This window comes from Hippopotamus amphibius, chromosome 14 (assembly GCF_030028045.1).
Source record: "Hippopotamus amphibius kiboko isolate mHipAmp2 chromosome 14, mHipAmp2.hap2, whole genome shotgun sequence".
Taxonomy (NCBI): Eukaryota; Metazoa; Chordata; class Mammalia; order Artiodactyla; family Hippopotamidae; genus Hippopotamus; species Hippopotamus amphibius.
The window spans coordinates 15,222,495-15,238,725 of record NC_080199.1 but is presented as its reverse complement, the minus strand read 5'-3'; the positions used below and the strand labels follow the sequence as shown (position 1 = coordinate 15,238,725).

At 42.7% G+C, this 16,231-nt stretch overlaps 1 protein-coding gene across 1 annotated transcript in view; it reads right to left on the bottom strand.

Moving 5' to 3' along the window:
* The window catches only part of LOC130835728 (ATP-binding cassette sub-family C member 4-like), a 145,867-nt gene that overhangs the window by 86,514 nt on the left and 43,122 nt on the right, over positions 1 to 16,231 (bottom strand). Inside the window, exons 10-15 of the mRNA XM_057707519.1 lie at positions 15,588 to 15,677; positions 13,828 to 14,019; positions 6,891 to 6,985; positions 6,580 to 6,666; positions 4,154 to 4,250; positions 592 to 795 (exon numbers count right to left, since the gene is read on the bottom strand). Coding sequence (XP_057563502.1) covers positions 592 to 795; positions 4,154 to 4,250; positions 6,580 to 6,666; positions 6,891 to 6,985; positions 13,828 to 14,019; positions 15,588 to 15,677 — 765 coding nt within the window. The remainder of the gene's footprint in view (positions 1 to 591; positions 796 to 4,153; positions 4,251 to 6,579; positions 6,667 to 6,890; positions 6,986 to 13,827; positions 14,020 to 15,587; positions 15,678 to 16,231) is intronic.

The window sequence follows — 16,231 nt, the reverse complement described above, 5'->3', positions numbered from 1 at the left end:
ACTGGGGATTCAAGGTGGATAAGATGTGGTTCTTGGTCTTGACAGGTAAAAAAGGAAGACAGGAACTAATTCCAAACTGTCTGCTGTGTGTCAGGTCCTTTGCACGTGCTACCTCTGGCCTAACACAAACCATCTGACAAGAGGGCAAAATAATACCATCAGTCACCTGCAGTGCCAGAACATTCTAACCTGTAGGAAAAGTAGCTGATTTAATTTAGGCCACAGCAGGACTCAGTATAAGGAGATCTTAACATTAAGCCTCTGGATGCATAAAGGAAGTCAAAGGCCACCAGAGCAAGTAGGATGTAACTATGGTAAATTGAAGAGTTCTCATATCAGTGTAAGCCACATACATCCAGAAATTTACAGCAGCACAACCACTACTCCATAAGATTCTCCATCCTACACCCAAGGGAGAATCCCAACCAGGGAGCAGTTTAATTCTACCAATTCCATGGAATAAGGCCTTGGAAACCTAGGATCTACTTTGGGACAAACGAAGATGTCATGAGTGGAGCTGACTAAAAGTCCATGAGGCCACCAAGAGTGGACAGACCACTCTTCTGGCATGTTGCAGAAAGAGAAACTCACATCTGGAGCGGCATCTTTCAAGGAGGGTCTGGAAGACTGTTGAGACTGAACAGAAGTCTCAGAGAAGGTCCGATTCCTCAGAGTGAGAGTTCCTAGATCTGGAGATGGTTCAGCCTCCTCATTCACCTTCTTTAAGAGGATATCTTCAAAATCTACCCCAGGTTTTGGAAACTCAGCGTAAGTCCCTTTTTGCCTAATTTCACCCTAAAATAAAGAATTTGAGAGGAATGCATTTGTATTTCATAATATCAAACTATTCTAAATACTAATCAAGAAAAATCAACTGGTCTTAAGTTATGATATTCCTAAGAAAATGATCCTTATGTCTGGAATTCTGGTTGACAAATCTAGTTCAATTCAGTTTGACACAGAACTGAGCATTATGGTCTCTGCCAAACCCTGTGCTAGGTCCTGGGGGACATGAAAGAAATGTGTGCTCATGTGTTAAAAATGGAGGCCACTGACATAACTACAGTGGGCACTTAGGGGAGCAGAAAGTACAGAAGTTGGTGGGAGTAGCAGTACAGTCTTTTTAGACAACATGGAAATTGAGAGAAGCCTCATGGAACTTGTGGAAAGTTCTCGCAAGTAGAACTTTAAGAAACTGTCAATTGGGAAAGATATTCCAGGGAAGAAACTTAAGACTGACCCAGAGGTGGGCAAGAGCACATGTGCATAGGTAAGGGTCCCTCATCAAATCTTCACTGACCACTGTCATGGGATACCATGTGCCCCACTGGGACAGGACAGGGAGGAACCAGCCCTCGACAGAGAACCCGTGAGCTGCATTTTCATGGTCTTCACAACTGCCCCACAAACACAGGAATTTCCCAGCTGAAAATTCAATATTCCACCTGATAAAATAACAAATGAACAAGGAGGCCATGAGACTGGGGTGGCTCTAATGCCTTGGCAGCCTGCGCCAGCAAACCAAACCTAACCCAGAATCAATGCACTCAGAGCTGAGAAAAAACTTAAGAATGACCAATCACAAGCAGCCAACCAGGCTTCCCCACATCAAGCAACTGCTTAAGCTACAGTCAATCTAATCACTTTCTTTGAGCACATGTGACACATCACTGTACAGTTTCCCTCCCTTACAAAGTTGTATAAAATATCGTGCAGATGTTTTCACTATTTTCTGACCCCATGAAACAAGATTCAGCTGATTCACTCAGTGGCAAACAAAATATTAGGTAAAATCCCAGGATGAAAAACTAAAGTAGGGCATGGTTGGTTAAGACATCTCAGTAAAAAGAAGATGGCCCATGACTCCAGCTGGTACCCCTCTCATTCTGTCCCCTGAGGTAATCCACTAGGAGAAACCCAATGAAGCCTTTGGGCATTGTCTGATACTGAAGAATTAGGAAATTATTCATGATACACTGTGTCCTGTTCTACTTAGGAGGCAAAATTCATGCACCTTATTTAATGAAATTACCACTTTCCACTTAGTATTTGTGAGACGCACAAGGAAACAACTAGTAGTACAAAGATAGCAATCTTACTCAATAGCCAAGCATTGACAATTCTGAGGGGATAAGGGGGCAGCCATTCCTTCTCTGCTGTGAGAGAGGGACCAGACAGTAAGGATGGACTGCAATTCACCCAGGAATGCTCACCAGTGGACAAATGGTTGTTTTGATCGTACTAAAATTGAGGGTGGTGTCCTCAAAAGAAGCAATAAGGGGATGCTGAAACATCTAGGAAAGGTCTAAATACGTTATTCTCTTGCCCGCTAATTCTGTGCTCATAATAATGCCAACATTGGGGTTTTACACACTAGTATCAGCACCTCTGTGCATGAAATCAACTGCTCTCAAGCTTGAGAAATCTGAGCCCCGCCATTCCTGGAGGAATGGAGAAGTGTCGACACATGGAACTGCTTCTAGAGAGGGAGAGGTTCTGCATTTTAAAGTCTTTCTTAAAGCAGAAATTCACTTGATAAGTGAGGAAGCTGACCAAGGGCCTGATGGAACAGAAAAGGGTTAAGGATGAAGGTGCTGAGGCACAGAGGCAAACAAGCCAAAGAGTGAAGCATCAAACCACCACCAAGTCTGAAAAAGTCTCACTAATCTCCACCCTACCCCAACCATGCTAGGTATTGAGGGTTGAATGGTGGCCCCCTCCAAAAAAAAGATATGTTCAAGCATGGCACCAGGGGATGTGACCTTATTTGGAAACAGGGTCTTTGCAGATGTAATCAAGGTAAGATGAGGTCATACTGGAGTAGGGTGGCCCTAAATCCAATATGACCGACGTCCCAATGAGAAGAAAAGAGATGCAGATGGACAAGAGGACAACAGCCATGTGACAACAGAGGCAGAGACTACAGTGCTGCAGCTGGAATCCAAGGAATGCCACGAAAGGCCAGCGAACACCAGAAGCTGGAAGGAAAGATTCTCCCCTAGAGCCTTCAGGGAGAGCACAACTCTGCCAGCACCTTGATATGGGATCTGTAGCCTCCTGAATAGTGAGATGATAAATTTCTGTCGTTTTAAGCCACTCAGTTTGTGGTACTTTGTTATGGCAGCTCTAGAAACTGATACACTAGCCTGAGCACCCACTTCTCTCTTCTTAACTTTACTAAGACTTCTAACTACTTCTGCTGTCGCCCCTCCAGCGATCATCAGAGGAATCTTTTAAATCTCGCATCAGACCACATCCCTCCTCTGCTCTGGACCATCCAACAGCTTCTGTCCCACTTCCAGGCTCGCTACCCCCTGCTTGGAGACCAGCTCCCTCCATGTACCCCTGCTCACTCTCCTCAGACACACTGGCCTTCCTGCCATTCTGCCAACTTGCCAGGTCAGCTCCTTCTTTAGGACCCGCTGCCTCACACCCCCCTCCCCAGGTGTCTGTGTGGCCCCCACCTTCATGTCACTCAGGCTGCATAAGGCACCACCTCCTCAAGGAGGCAGCCAGGATGTTACCCCCACTCCTCTCTTTTTCATCACATCTGTCCCTATAAGAACAGGAGCCCCATGAAGGCAGGGCCTTCCTACTGCTGCACAGTCTCCCACAGGTATGGGGCACAAAAAAACACCTGGGAAATGAGACCAGCAACTGGCTAAACCAGCAGAGTGGGTGTCTCTGACCAGGGTGCTCGGCTACCCAACATTGCTCGTGGTATTAATGGAAGACACTCTTTAGGCAAACTGCGCATGACCATCACATGGATACAAACAGGTCCTAGTATCTCTAATTTCCAAATACTAATATTCTTTGATTTAAGTTGTGGAAGGGGAAACAAATAATTCTAAGTGAAATATCATTATTATTCTTAAAAAATTTAACTAAAACAGTGATAATTCAGTAACCCTATGGTAGCATTTTTATATACTTTAGGGTTTATGTGACATAGAGTGTAATACTGACATTTTTAAGGTCTTTTGATTCAACCTCAAAGGCATGAATACCACCTGCTCTGAGAAGAAGAGGGCATAAAACTGAGGAAGAAGAGGGCGTTTACCCTGAATCCAAGGAGAATGACCTGTTGGGAGGCCTGCTGCTAACACACCTGAGTGTTAGCAAGCTCCACAGACTTCTAGAAACTACTTACATCTTTCAATATCAGAATCTGACTTGCATCTTTTAGGAACTGCAACTGATGAGTCACTAAGATTGTGATCTTCTCATGCAAGGCTTGACAAATACACCTATAAATGTAAAAGGTACAGTATGCAAAAAGCATATTAATGGAGGTGCTGCAAATTGGAAACGCATTTTGAAAACCTAATGAGACAGAGACAACACAGCCATCGAAGACGTGTAGTTTAAATACCAAATAAATAATACAAATTAAAAGGAAACATAAATCAATGATTCCGACTAGGTCGTGATATTTATCAGCAGCAAACGTGAATCTAGCTCCATTAAAAAATTCTAAAATGCAGTCCAGTGAAGAAGGCACCAGTAGCTAAATTTTTTTCCCTAAAGCTCAGCTTAACAATTATTTACATGCTTCATAATGAAAAGCAACTAAGCAATACTGAGATTCCAAAACTTTGACTGAACTAAAACATTTTATGGCTACGCGGGAATGGGAGAAGAGAGATCTATGTCATATAAAAATGTGTACAATTTTCGTACTTTTCTAGGTGATTATTTATGATTTATGATGTACATATTAACAACAAAAAATTAATATATTCTTAGAATCCTTTGCCAGAGTGCATTTTCTAGACATTTCTTCCCAAATAATATCAGATAGAAAATGAATGTGAGTGTGGTATCCATCAGTCTTTACCACAGTCCCAGTTCCATCCAGGAAGCAAGTCTTTTTTCATGAATGGGATTAGTGTCCTTATAAAAGGGACTCATCCCTTCCACCATGTGAGGACACAGGAATCGGGCCCTCACCAGACACCAAATCTGCCAACACTCTGACCTTGGAGTTTCCCAGCCTCCTGAACTGTGAGAGATACATTTCTGTTATTTATAAGCCACACAGGTTGTGGCGTCCTGTGAGAGAAGCCTGGATGGACACAGCCCTAGCAGACTATACAGGACCTGACAGAGAGAATTTCCAAATAGCGTCCCTCTGCTGTACAACCTGCATCCTCCAGTGGAGGACGTGCCTGCTGTTCTTCTCACAGCCTTGCTTCTTCCTTCCTCTACTCCTTTGCTTCTAGTCTTCTTTTAGGAAAAGGAACTGAATCCTATTCTCAGCCTCCAATAACCCTGCCCAGTCTGCAGGCCCCCAGGGCACTTCCCCGCCAAGCCCAGTACACAAGGAGCTTCCCAACTTCAGCTGAAAGCCTACAGCTGTCCACTTCTGCTTCCATTTAGCATTTACTATTCTGTATCGAAACCCTGTAAACCTAGACTATGCAGAACTTTTCCCAGGCATCTGTCTTAACAAGCTCCACATAGAGACAGATTCCTTAGAGGCAGGAATGAGAGCTGAACATCTTAGTCTCCCTTATTCTGCCCAGTGTGGGTCCTTTCCCTCTTCTGGCTCACTGTCTTCCCTTGTAAACTAACAGGTTTTGTGTAATAACATCTGTAAGGGCATCGATCTCAGTGCACACAGTAGGGCTTTAGTAAGTGCAGCTGGAAGGGCTCATTGGCTTTAACAAGGTGAACAACAGCAAGGTAACTAACCAGGGGGTAGATGTGGATGCTGTTTTAGCAAAAGCAAGTTCACGAGGCTTTCAAAGAGGCCAGTCTAGACTCCATCAGAGGCATAAGGCAGTGTGTGTTGGACATATCATACACAGAAAAGCATCAGAGTTGTTCTACTTCAGGGGTTCAGTGGCCAAGCAAGAGCCACCGACAACACATTCCAGACACACAAAGTGAGAGTCAGGACTTCAGCCAGATTCTAGATTCCTAGTTTCAAATTCAAGTTAACCCTACGTGTGGGTCTAAGTATTAATTCTAATAAGTATCCATGAAGCAATGTGAAATGATTGAAATCATACTCAGATGTGGAATAAATCATTCTTAAATTCTAGACTGCATTAAGTATTTCCAAACCTACAGAATAATAAGTATAAACCAACAAGGCCTTTCCACGGAAGCCCTATGTCAGTGCTCAAAACTTTGCTTCTAATGGGCCTTAAACAAATGATGGAGGAAAAAACCTGCCAGCCAAGTACCAGGTTACTGAGTCTCACTCCCTGATTTCAAAACAATACATCATCTTTCTTATTCCTGGGGTCTGGGTCCACCCACAGTGTCTGGTTATCAACTGCAAGTAGCAGGGGGATATCTGCCATCTATTCTTCAGCTCCTAAAGCACAGACTCCACTGGCCTCCACACACTGGAAGCACCTCCTGTATTTTCCTACCTTGACCTCATCATGATGCAAAATTTCTCTACGATGGATCTTCTGTGGCAGGAAGGGAGGGAAGGGAAGGAAGAGAGGGACACCAGAGCAGAATGAGCTGTCTCCTGAAGCACAAAGCCTTTCCTGAGCTCTTTTCCCTGAACTCTACAGAGTTCTTAAAGGCAGAAATGATAGAAAACAGGAGCAAACTCACTGTTGGAACAAGTGCCTGCTGACTCCTGCATCCACTGCGCTGAGTGGATCGTCCAGGAGGTAGATGTCTGCGTCCTGATACACGGCTCTAGGAAATGTAGAGAGATGTCAGGAGAAGAATGCTTCACACCCCCTGCATCTCATCTCTGAATCATGATGGTGTCCAACACTTTGATGTTCATCCCAGGAGCCCATGGAAAGGGCCAAGACCCTGCTTCACACAGCACCTACCCGGTGAACGGGGTCTGTTGCTCACTCCACAAGAAGCAATGGAGGAGGCAGGGGCAGGATGGCAACTGGAACATCATTTACCTTGCGAGGCTGACCCGGGCTTTCTGCCCGGCACTCAGCCTGGTTCCTCCATCTCCTATCTCTGTTAGATCTCCATCCCCCCAAAACTGCAAATCCTATATGGAGATAGAAAAGGGGAAAAAGAAAAAGACTTAAAATGTGTTCTCTTCCTGCCATCCTAATCTTCTAGCACCAGTTCTTTATAAAAGTATTTGATCAACAGCAATGGGTATATTTCAGAGTGACTAAATTGTAACCTTGATATTAAAAAAAAAAAAACTCTCAGGGTTTTTCATTTGTTGTCATTCTGCAGTTTTTCACAGCATTTATGCATTTGACTATTTTAACAGATATATATTGAGGATCAACTATATTCCAGGCATTGTTTTGGGCACAGTGAATTCAGCCATGAGGAAACAAAGTCCCCAGAGTTTCTTTCCATGGTGGGAGACAGACATTATGGAAAATTAGCCTGAGTACAGGTAGTAAGGACTAGAAAGAAAAGGAAGCCACCTTAGGGAGATAGAGAGTAAAGGAGGGAAAGTGAGCCTACACTGGGGTTGGGAAGGGCTCTGTTCAGAGGGGGTGTGAGCAGATCTGGGGGAGGGTGGAGGGGCTCACGCAGACCTGGAGAGGGGGCTCCACACAGAGGAATGAGCGAGTGCAGAGGCCATGGGGCAGATGCCCAAGGTTTTCCAGGACAAGCAAGGAGGCCAGGAGAGCTGGAGCTGAGTAAGAATGAGGGGGATGAGGGAGAGACAGAGCAGGAGGAGCCCTGGTGTCACTCCCAGTAAAAGGGGGAGGGGGAGGACTGACATGGTCTGGGGTTTTCAAGGAATCACTCCTGCGCTTTGTGTAAAATAGACAGTAAGCAGGGAAGGGTGAGGGCAGATACAAGTGAGGAGGCTACTGCAATAATCTAGGTGAGATATGACAGTGGCCAGGACCAGATTGGGAGGAGTGGGAATGGAGAGAAAGGGTCCCATTCCAGGCACATTTCAAAGGTGCAATCTGTAAGACGTGTTGATGGGGTGGGTGCAGGTTGTAAGGGAAGAGGCGGACTGTGGGGTTTGGGGTGTGAGGAAAGGGAAGAACAGGATCTCCATTTACTGAGTTGGAGAAGAAGGTGGATGCACATTTAGGAAACTTGGGTTGTAGACAAGCTGAGATGACTTCTCAGTGATGTCACTTTGCAGCTGGATATGCAAGTGTGAAGGTCTGTGCTAGAGGCACAAGGGTGAGAGCTTGTGGCACAGGCTGATGAAGGCACAGGACTTATTTTATCTTCAATGACCAATTTTGCTGATCTTGGCCTCAGCTTCCCACTTTCAGAGAAGGGATAACACCCGACCTTTGTCTTCACGTAAGGCAAGTGTTACTTGAGGCAAGTCATAGAGTGACAGGCAAGGTCTGTACAAGAAATGTGAGCAGAAAGAGCAGGTTGGGCAGGAAAAGCAAAGGAAAAGAAACAGTGTGCTCAAGAGAAACTGAGCAGATCAGCTGAACTAAGAAGATGCTTATCCATGGAAGCAGGAAAAATTCAAAGCTAAGAAGAATATGAAATTTTGACTTGAGGATCTGGGAACCTATCAAAAGTTATATTTGAATAATATTTAAGAAGTAAATAGACAGATAAGTCTATTTTCCCCAGAGTACCTGGGTGGGGGGTGGGGGGAGATGATAAGAACAGCCCCAAAATGACAAGATAACAATTAGGTTTAAATTACACAGTATATTAGAAATCTTAGGTTGCCTATAATTATAACTAAGATCCTGGCATAGACAAGCAGAGATTGTAAGGAATTTGTTTTCTACTAAACCCCTCAGACATCAACCTAGGATACACAGCAGTACCTTTCTGCACATGACACCCTCATTTCTTTGTCTCTCCTTTAGCGAATTTGGGGAGAAAGCAAGTGGCACACTGGAGTCTCCATGATGAACAAATCCTTTGATCTCCCAGAGTCTTATTTTCCTCTATGAGAGAAAGTGCTACAGAAACAAGAATCACTAAGCTCAAGGATGCTGTGAGAATCTAAAGAAGTGTATGAACACCCTCTATAAACTGGAAAAAGGACATGAATTTACTGTAATTTGCTACTGTTGACTGATGCCTATTTTCTCATCAAACCAACAGCGGGACCCCATTCACAGTGTGAATCACAGCATGCAAAGCACATGACCACAAGAAGAAGAAAGAGACTGTCTCCATCATAATCCTCACTGACAGCCACAAAGACACGCAGGCACACACAGGTTCCCTGCACACTCAAAGCTTAACGGGGTGCATCAAATGAAAGGCAACAATTGCTCTGCTGCGAAAATTTATCACTATTTTGCCTTATTTCTTTTTTGAGCTCAGAAATTAATACCATCCCTTGCTTTTGATTTTCATGAAAAACAATGAGGTGTTTTAAGATAGGTTCCCAGCCTTACACACACACACACACACACACACACACAAAGATACAATTACTTGGCCTCCATTTCACTGTTGGGAGTCCTTGCAAACTGTTCTGCTTAATTTTTTTTTTCCAGATCTTTATTGGAGCATAATTGCTTTACACTCTTGTGCTAGTTTCCACTGTACAACAAAGTGAATCAGCTTTATTTATACATATATCCCCACATCACTTAATTTTTATGCTTTGACTTTATGTTGTTCAAATAGTTTCCTTCTTAAAATAGCACCACATTGTAGCACAGCAATCTTAACCACATTCTACAAAAGGCACTTAAGCCCACTCTTTCATTTATCACAGTTAGGGCATAAGAAACTAGCTTTGAGTCTGGTAGTCTGACTTTAAGTGTGTTGTTGACTCTTTAAATTATTTACGGACAAGCCCCAGATAGGAAAACATTTCAGAGGATTTGAAGTAAAATTCAAGTCAAGCTGATTTCCCAGCCACAATTTTCTGATTAGCTAAATTGGGAAAAGCCTGAATTGAGTATATATTACAATTCCTCTCACTGACAGGAAGGTGTTGTTATTCACATTATTTTCCTCTAAGTTAAATTTCACCAATTTTCACTGAAGAGCAGACCCACACACTACAGGCAAACTAGGAAATGGCTTCGCTGGTTTGATGCCATCCGTCCAAAAGCTCATCAAGGGCCCTTCAGCGATGGTGGAGACTTACAGTGGAAACACTGCAGAGACGACTGCTGAAAAGGTTAATGGGGGCCAGATGTGAGGCCCTGGTAGAGGAGGGCTGGATTCCAGAGTCAAATGGCAGGAGGCCCCTGCCTTTTTTCATAGCTTTTCTTCCATTTGGAATTACTCGCCTCTCATAGCCTGTCAATCCTGCCCATCTTTCCAGGCTCAGCCCAAACTCACTCTCGTATGAACCACCCTGGACTCATCTTTCTTCCTGCTGGTTCCTAAGGCTTTGTTTACATCTCTCTTGAAGGACCCGTCTTACTCTGCTCCATCATTTGTACGTGTGCACACGGCTTCTCTCAGCTACTGGAGGGTGAGATCTGTGCACCAAGCTCTGTTCTGGACCCTGATGCTGATTATCTCTAATCCTCACAACAAGCTGCACGAAAAGTACTGGCCCCACTTCACAGATGAGAAAACTAAGTGAGGTTACATCACTGGTCTGAGAACAGTCAGCTGTTAAACAGAAGAGTTGGAATCTGAACCAAGTTCATGGCAGTTCATAGCCTTTGCTCTTTCACATCATACTGCCCAGGTGGTGACTGAAAAGTATATTTGAAATGAAGGCAATACTCAAATAACTCAAGACTTGAAGGCCTCTATACCTAGACACAGAAGTATCAATAAATTAATTATCCTATGATTGTCAAGGCAATCTGAAAAGCAAATGTCCAAGTAAGTGATCTATGTGTGAAAATTTTAAACTAGAATTTATCAATGTGATACCTTTAAATACGTATTGCCCAAAAGTTTTTAAAAACCTTCAAGTGGTTAAAGATAATATGCAGACAAATGTTACACACTATATTGCTTATGTTATGGTATCAGAATATTTTTATTGTTGATTTATATAACGTACTATGTATAGAGCACCTATATAAATATCAACTCAAATAATAGAAGATATATATGTAAAGAAGATACCTTCTTTGTTATAACTCACATTTTATGGATGTGATTCTACCAAAACCTGGCTGAGCTTATAATTAAGAGTTAATTTATTTTCAAAATCATTCTAACATTTATAGAGTGCTTGTTATGTTCCTAGCAATCAGGTGCTTTAAAATCACTACTGCATTTCATCCTCAAACAAACTTATGAGGTTGATAGTATTATCTCCAATGTGATTACTTCATATCTCCCTATTTTATTACAGAAATGCTTTCAGCTCAATGAACTTAAACATTTATTTCAATTAGATCTAGTATAATACATCTGGTTGTTATTAGCATATGTAGTATAAGAAATGTTGCTTTTTTTCTGTTTTTTCCTCCAGGATTTGGGGGAGGTGGAGGTAGAGAGAACTGTAAGGTAAAGCTTCATTATATTTATATTTGAAATGTATGGATGTATATGTGGATGACGTAGAGAAAAGATCTATAATAGTAATAATGGCATTTACCATTTACTAAAACCCTGGTATGTTTGCATTTCACAGGCATTGCCCGTAGCCTTTACTGTAATCCCATACCTCCCCATTTAATAAGAGAGGAAACAGAGACACCCGGAGTTACTACCCAGGACTGTTTCTCTCCAAAGGCCACGTCTTTTCTACTATGATGCTGTCTCTGTATCTATAGACAAAAAGAATTCCAGGAAGCCTCTGTTATCTGTGAGTGTCTTATGCCCATCCATTGACACAGAGATTCCAGAAGGAGATAAGCAGAGGATCTCATAACTCATTAAGTGGTTCCCAGGTGTCGTAAAGACCTGGCTGACCCCTTGTTAATCAGAGTCATACATGACATTTCAGAGGAGCAGCAAAACCTCTTGGAAACCCTCTGACCCAATGTCCTCATTTTGCTGCAGAAACATCAGAGGCCCAGGCAGATAACAGGACGTGTCCGAAGTTTCAGCAGGCCAGTGACAAAGCTCTTCGCTACTTCTCAGCCCTGGGTCTCCCTTCCTGCCAAGGAAGGAATGGGCATGAGGGGCCCTGACTCCATGTCCCAACCACACAGCAAATCAGAAGAGCAGTCCATATTTATAAACGTCGCATCATGTATAAAAAAAATGTCTGTGTAGCCCAGTCCTGCGGGGGCCCCTTCCCGCCAGAGTCTGTGCCGCAAGGATGCCCGAGGGTGAGTGAAGCCTCAGAACACTGCCCACATTACTGGTCCAATCACCTCATGGGGCTGCGGCAAAGTAGTGGCCCCTGGGGATCTGAACCTGAGCTGCAAACGTAGAGATGAGATGTTTCATCTCCCCAAGCCTCAGTCTTACTAACTATAAAACGAAGATGGTAACATCGAAAACACTCATAAAGAAGTAATAACTCATATACTGTCTCACGTGTGTGCGTGTGTTCATGTGAGACAGAAAAATGATTTGCATGTGGATGCTGAATAAATGGAAGCTATTATTCTCACTGTTTTACATTTGCTTCCCCTGTCTTTTCTTACACAGTCTGTACACCATTTAGTAAAAATCTAGCTCATTCCTGCTAACTTGACATCATTTCTGCAAACACAGAATCTCCCATTAACGATAATCCGGGAGAAAGAAACAGAAACCTTTTTAGCAAGCAAACAATTCTGTTTTGCTTGTTAAAATGCTAAATGCTAAATTGCTAAATTGCTAAATGCCAGAGTGCTAAAATGTTATTCACCTGATATAATCTATGATGCTCAAGCCATTGTTCAAGTAGAATTACTATTTCCTTGGTTTGGAGCCTTCAACACTACACCTTTGAAAGTCTGTCCAAGCCTTTTCCTCACAGTATAAAAGGTCAGTCAGATGTCCAGACTGCACTGAACAAACCCCAGGGCGAGCCCTTTAACACTATTACTCACAGATTTTTATAACCCAATAGTGTAACACAGTATCTAATATTTAACAGTATTTACCTTTTTCCTAGCTTTCTTTTTGCCAAATTGTATTCTCCTATCAGCTTAGTTCAGTTTTCATCATTTATTCACTAATTTTATTTAAATTTCATCTTATAGTTAAATGTTTCATTTTGCCATTTTCTGTGAAACTCAATGCTGTTTCTGAAAACAGTCTCTTCCCTAGTGAAACGATGCCATATTAAGAAGAAATTTTAAAGCAGTCCACTTTCCTTAAATAATAAATTACAAGTCAAAAATGAAGTGGAGAGGGAAAGCTACAGACTGAAAGGGACCGAGGAGGCACCAAAAAGTGCAGGGGGCAGACCTTACATGGAGTCTGATTCAAACAACAGTGAACAAGATTTCTCAGTGAGACGATTAATAACATGTAAACACTGAAGAGAACACTGATGATATTCAGGAATTGGGGTTATTTTTCAGGTGTAATAATGTGGTGATTTTTTTCCCAAAGGCTTTCCTATCTTATAGAGAAAATTAATGAAATGTTTACAGATGGACTAATCTGAGGTCTAGGATCTGCTGCAGAACAGTCTGGGCTGGGGGTGGGGCTGGCAGAGGGCAGGGGTAAAGACGCAGCAAGACTGGCCTCCAGCTGCTCCTGGTTGGAGCTGGGGGTGCAGGAGGGCTCCTCACACTGTGCTCTCATTTTTACAAACTTTTATAACTGTCCATTTACAAAATTGAAAGTGAATAAAATTTCACAAAATGAAACAACCCCTCCCCGCAAAAAAAGGCATTCTGTGACTGTTTTTATTCCATCAGGATTAAAACAGCAGCATATGTTAACACACCTGCATATTTACCCAGAAGACCAGCTTAAAATACTAAGCAACATTCAAAGATCTTTCAAATTTTTTTTTTAAAAGAACTTTTAACAAACATGGTAGCTTAAACCAACACTATTATTATTTGAAATTCGAGTATATGCAACTCAGAAATCATTACTCACCTCTTCCAAAGCACAAGCCTTTATTACTTTTTCATATCGTTCTTTTTCATACTTCTTCCCAAATAAAATATTACTCCGCACAGTTCCTGAAAACACCCAGGGCTGCTGAGGAACATACGCGATCCTCCCGTGCACGGTGACCAGCCCCTGGCTCGGGGGCAGCTCCCCCAGCACAGCACTTAGCAGTGATGACTGAAACAGATGACAAGTTAGCAGTGACAACTGAAACAGACAGCAACACACACATGTGAACAGGCAGCATTCAGGACAGAACACGCCCCACAGCACAGCTGTCCCCACCCTGGGCGCTTGATAAATTATACAACCCTTTCCTTTAGAATAGGATAAAGTATAGCCCTGGTGGCTGTGACTGAAAAAAATGAAAATAACACCATAGGTCAATGTAAACTAATGGTTTATAAGGAACATTAATATTATAATAATCTATTCTGCCCAAGAGTTTTCCCCCAAATGAAGTGCTACACTCAGCAAAGACTAATTGAGAATGTTTAATATCCTTAGCTAGCAGAGCAGCCCAACAGTATGCGCATTTCATATATCTGATGTTTAATGCAGTTATTCGTGAATCTGCGTATCCTTTACTTGACAAATACTTGTTCTTAAAAAGCTATGTGTGGGGACTGCCCTGGTGGTGCAGTGGTTAAGAATCTGCCTGCCAATACAGGGGACACGGGTTTGAGCCCTGGTCCAGGAAGATCTCACATGCCGCGGAGCAACTAAGCCCGCGCACCACAACTACTGAGCCTGTGCTCTAGAGCCCATGTGCCACAACTACTGAAGCCCATGCATCTAGAGCCCGTGCTCCACAATAAGAGAAGCCACCGCATTGAGAAGCCCATGCACTGCAATGAAGAGCAGCCCCCACTTGCCACAACTGGAGAAAGCCCGTGCGTAGCAATGAAGATCCAACACAGCCAAAATAAATAAATGAATGAATAAGTAAATTTATAAAAAAAAAAAGCTATGTGTGAAGAATATATCCAAAGATTATTATTAAAAGAATTCTGAAGTAAGCTGTTTCCAAAGAGCAAAACTCCATCATAAATTAAATCATCACCCACTCACATACATGTCCCACATTTAGATTTCTGTATTTTGTTGTTTCAGATCAAGTACATGTGCACATTTCCTTCATCTCTTTAACAACACACAGACATGACGTGTCTGTATCCACACCATCAGAGCACTCACCACCCTGGGCTGAAATAACCTGCCTGTGTGTCTGTCTTGCCCTGGACCCTGGTGGCCTCTGGAGGCGGGGGCGCCGGGGTCTTGCTCACGTCTGTGTCTTTAGCTCCAGCACGTGGCTGCACACTCACTACACGTGCACCGACGGGACCAAGTCAAGTCACGTGAGGAAATGCTCAAAGCTTCCCGGAAGAGCCTTTACAACCTCCAGACTTTCTGGAGGGGCCACTGTGACAAAAAGAAGTTCCCATTGTCTCAGTCCATGCTGAACAGGTGTCACATAAGTAATTTCCTTCACTGAGACGTCCAAAGTCCCGACAAGCAGTTCCTAACTGTGCAATGTGAAGCACCAAGAAGGAAAACATAATGTGCATTTATCCAGATTTATTTGGCCACAAAACCTTGCAAAATAAATGTCCCATGGAACACATTTAGAGAAATGCTGTTCTAGAAACACCCAATTCAAACTGTTACACACAGTTCTGGGCTCAACTCTGAGAATTTAGTAGGGGCTGCGGCATTGCATCCAGCTGCCAAAAGGCATAACTTACCTTTCCTGCCCCTACGGGTCCGATCACAGCTAACAGTTCACCGGGTCTGACAGTAAAGGAAAGGCCTCGTAGGGCTGGGGTTTCTGATGTCTGCAATTTAAGTTTATAAAAATGTACCCATTTCAATAAAGTAACACAAATTACTTCAGAAAGTGGAGAAAATAATGTAATAGTCAACATAATAGATACGCAAATATAACCCACATTTTTCTCCTCTGTATTTTAAGATACTGTGTCCTAGAGGCCTCAATTGTGTCTCTTTGGGGGTTTGAAGCAGATTTAGCAGACTTTAGTAAGGCTCCCTCTTTTATCAGATTTCCATACGAACACAGCTCTTGACATACACAGAATTTTAGTGGTTGAAATGACAAAGCACCTGCTTGAAATGCAAACTTTATGATGCACACTAACTTATTAAAATAATATAGTTAATAAAATATTCAGTACGGGAGGTTTTTAATCATTTATAAGGTTTCATTTTGACTCTTGGTTTTAATTGTCTATTTCATTAATCTCCACAAGGTGACAGCGTAAGTACATGGCACGCCTGACTCTTTACTAAAAAATAATTTGAACTCTCCACTAATCTCTCCATTTTCACTTGATAAAGAATGAATCTGAGTAAAGCTCAGCAAGCAAAAGGG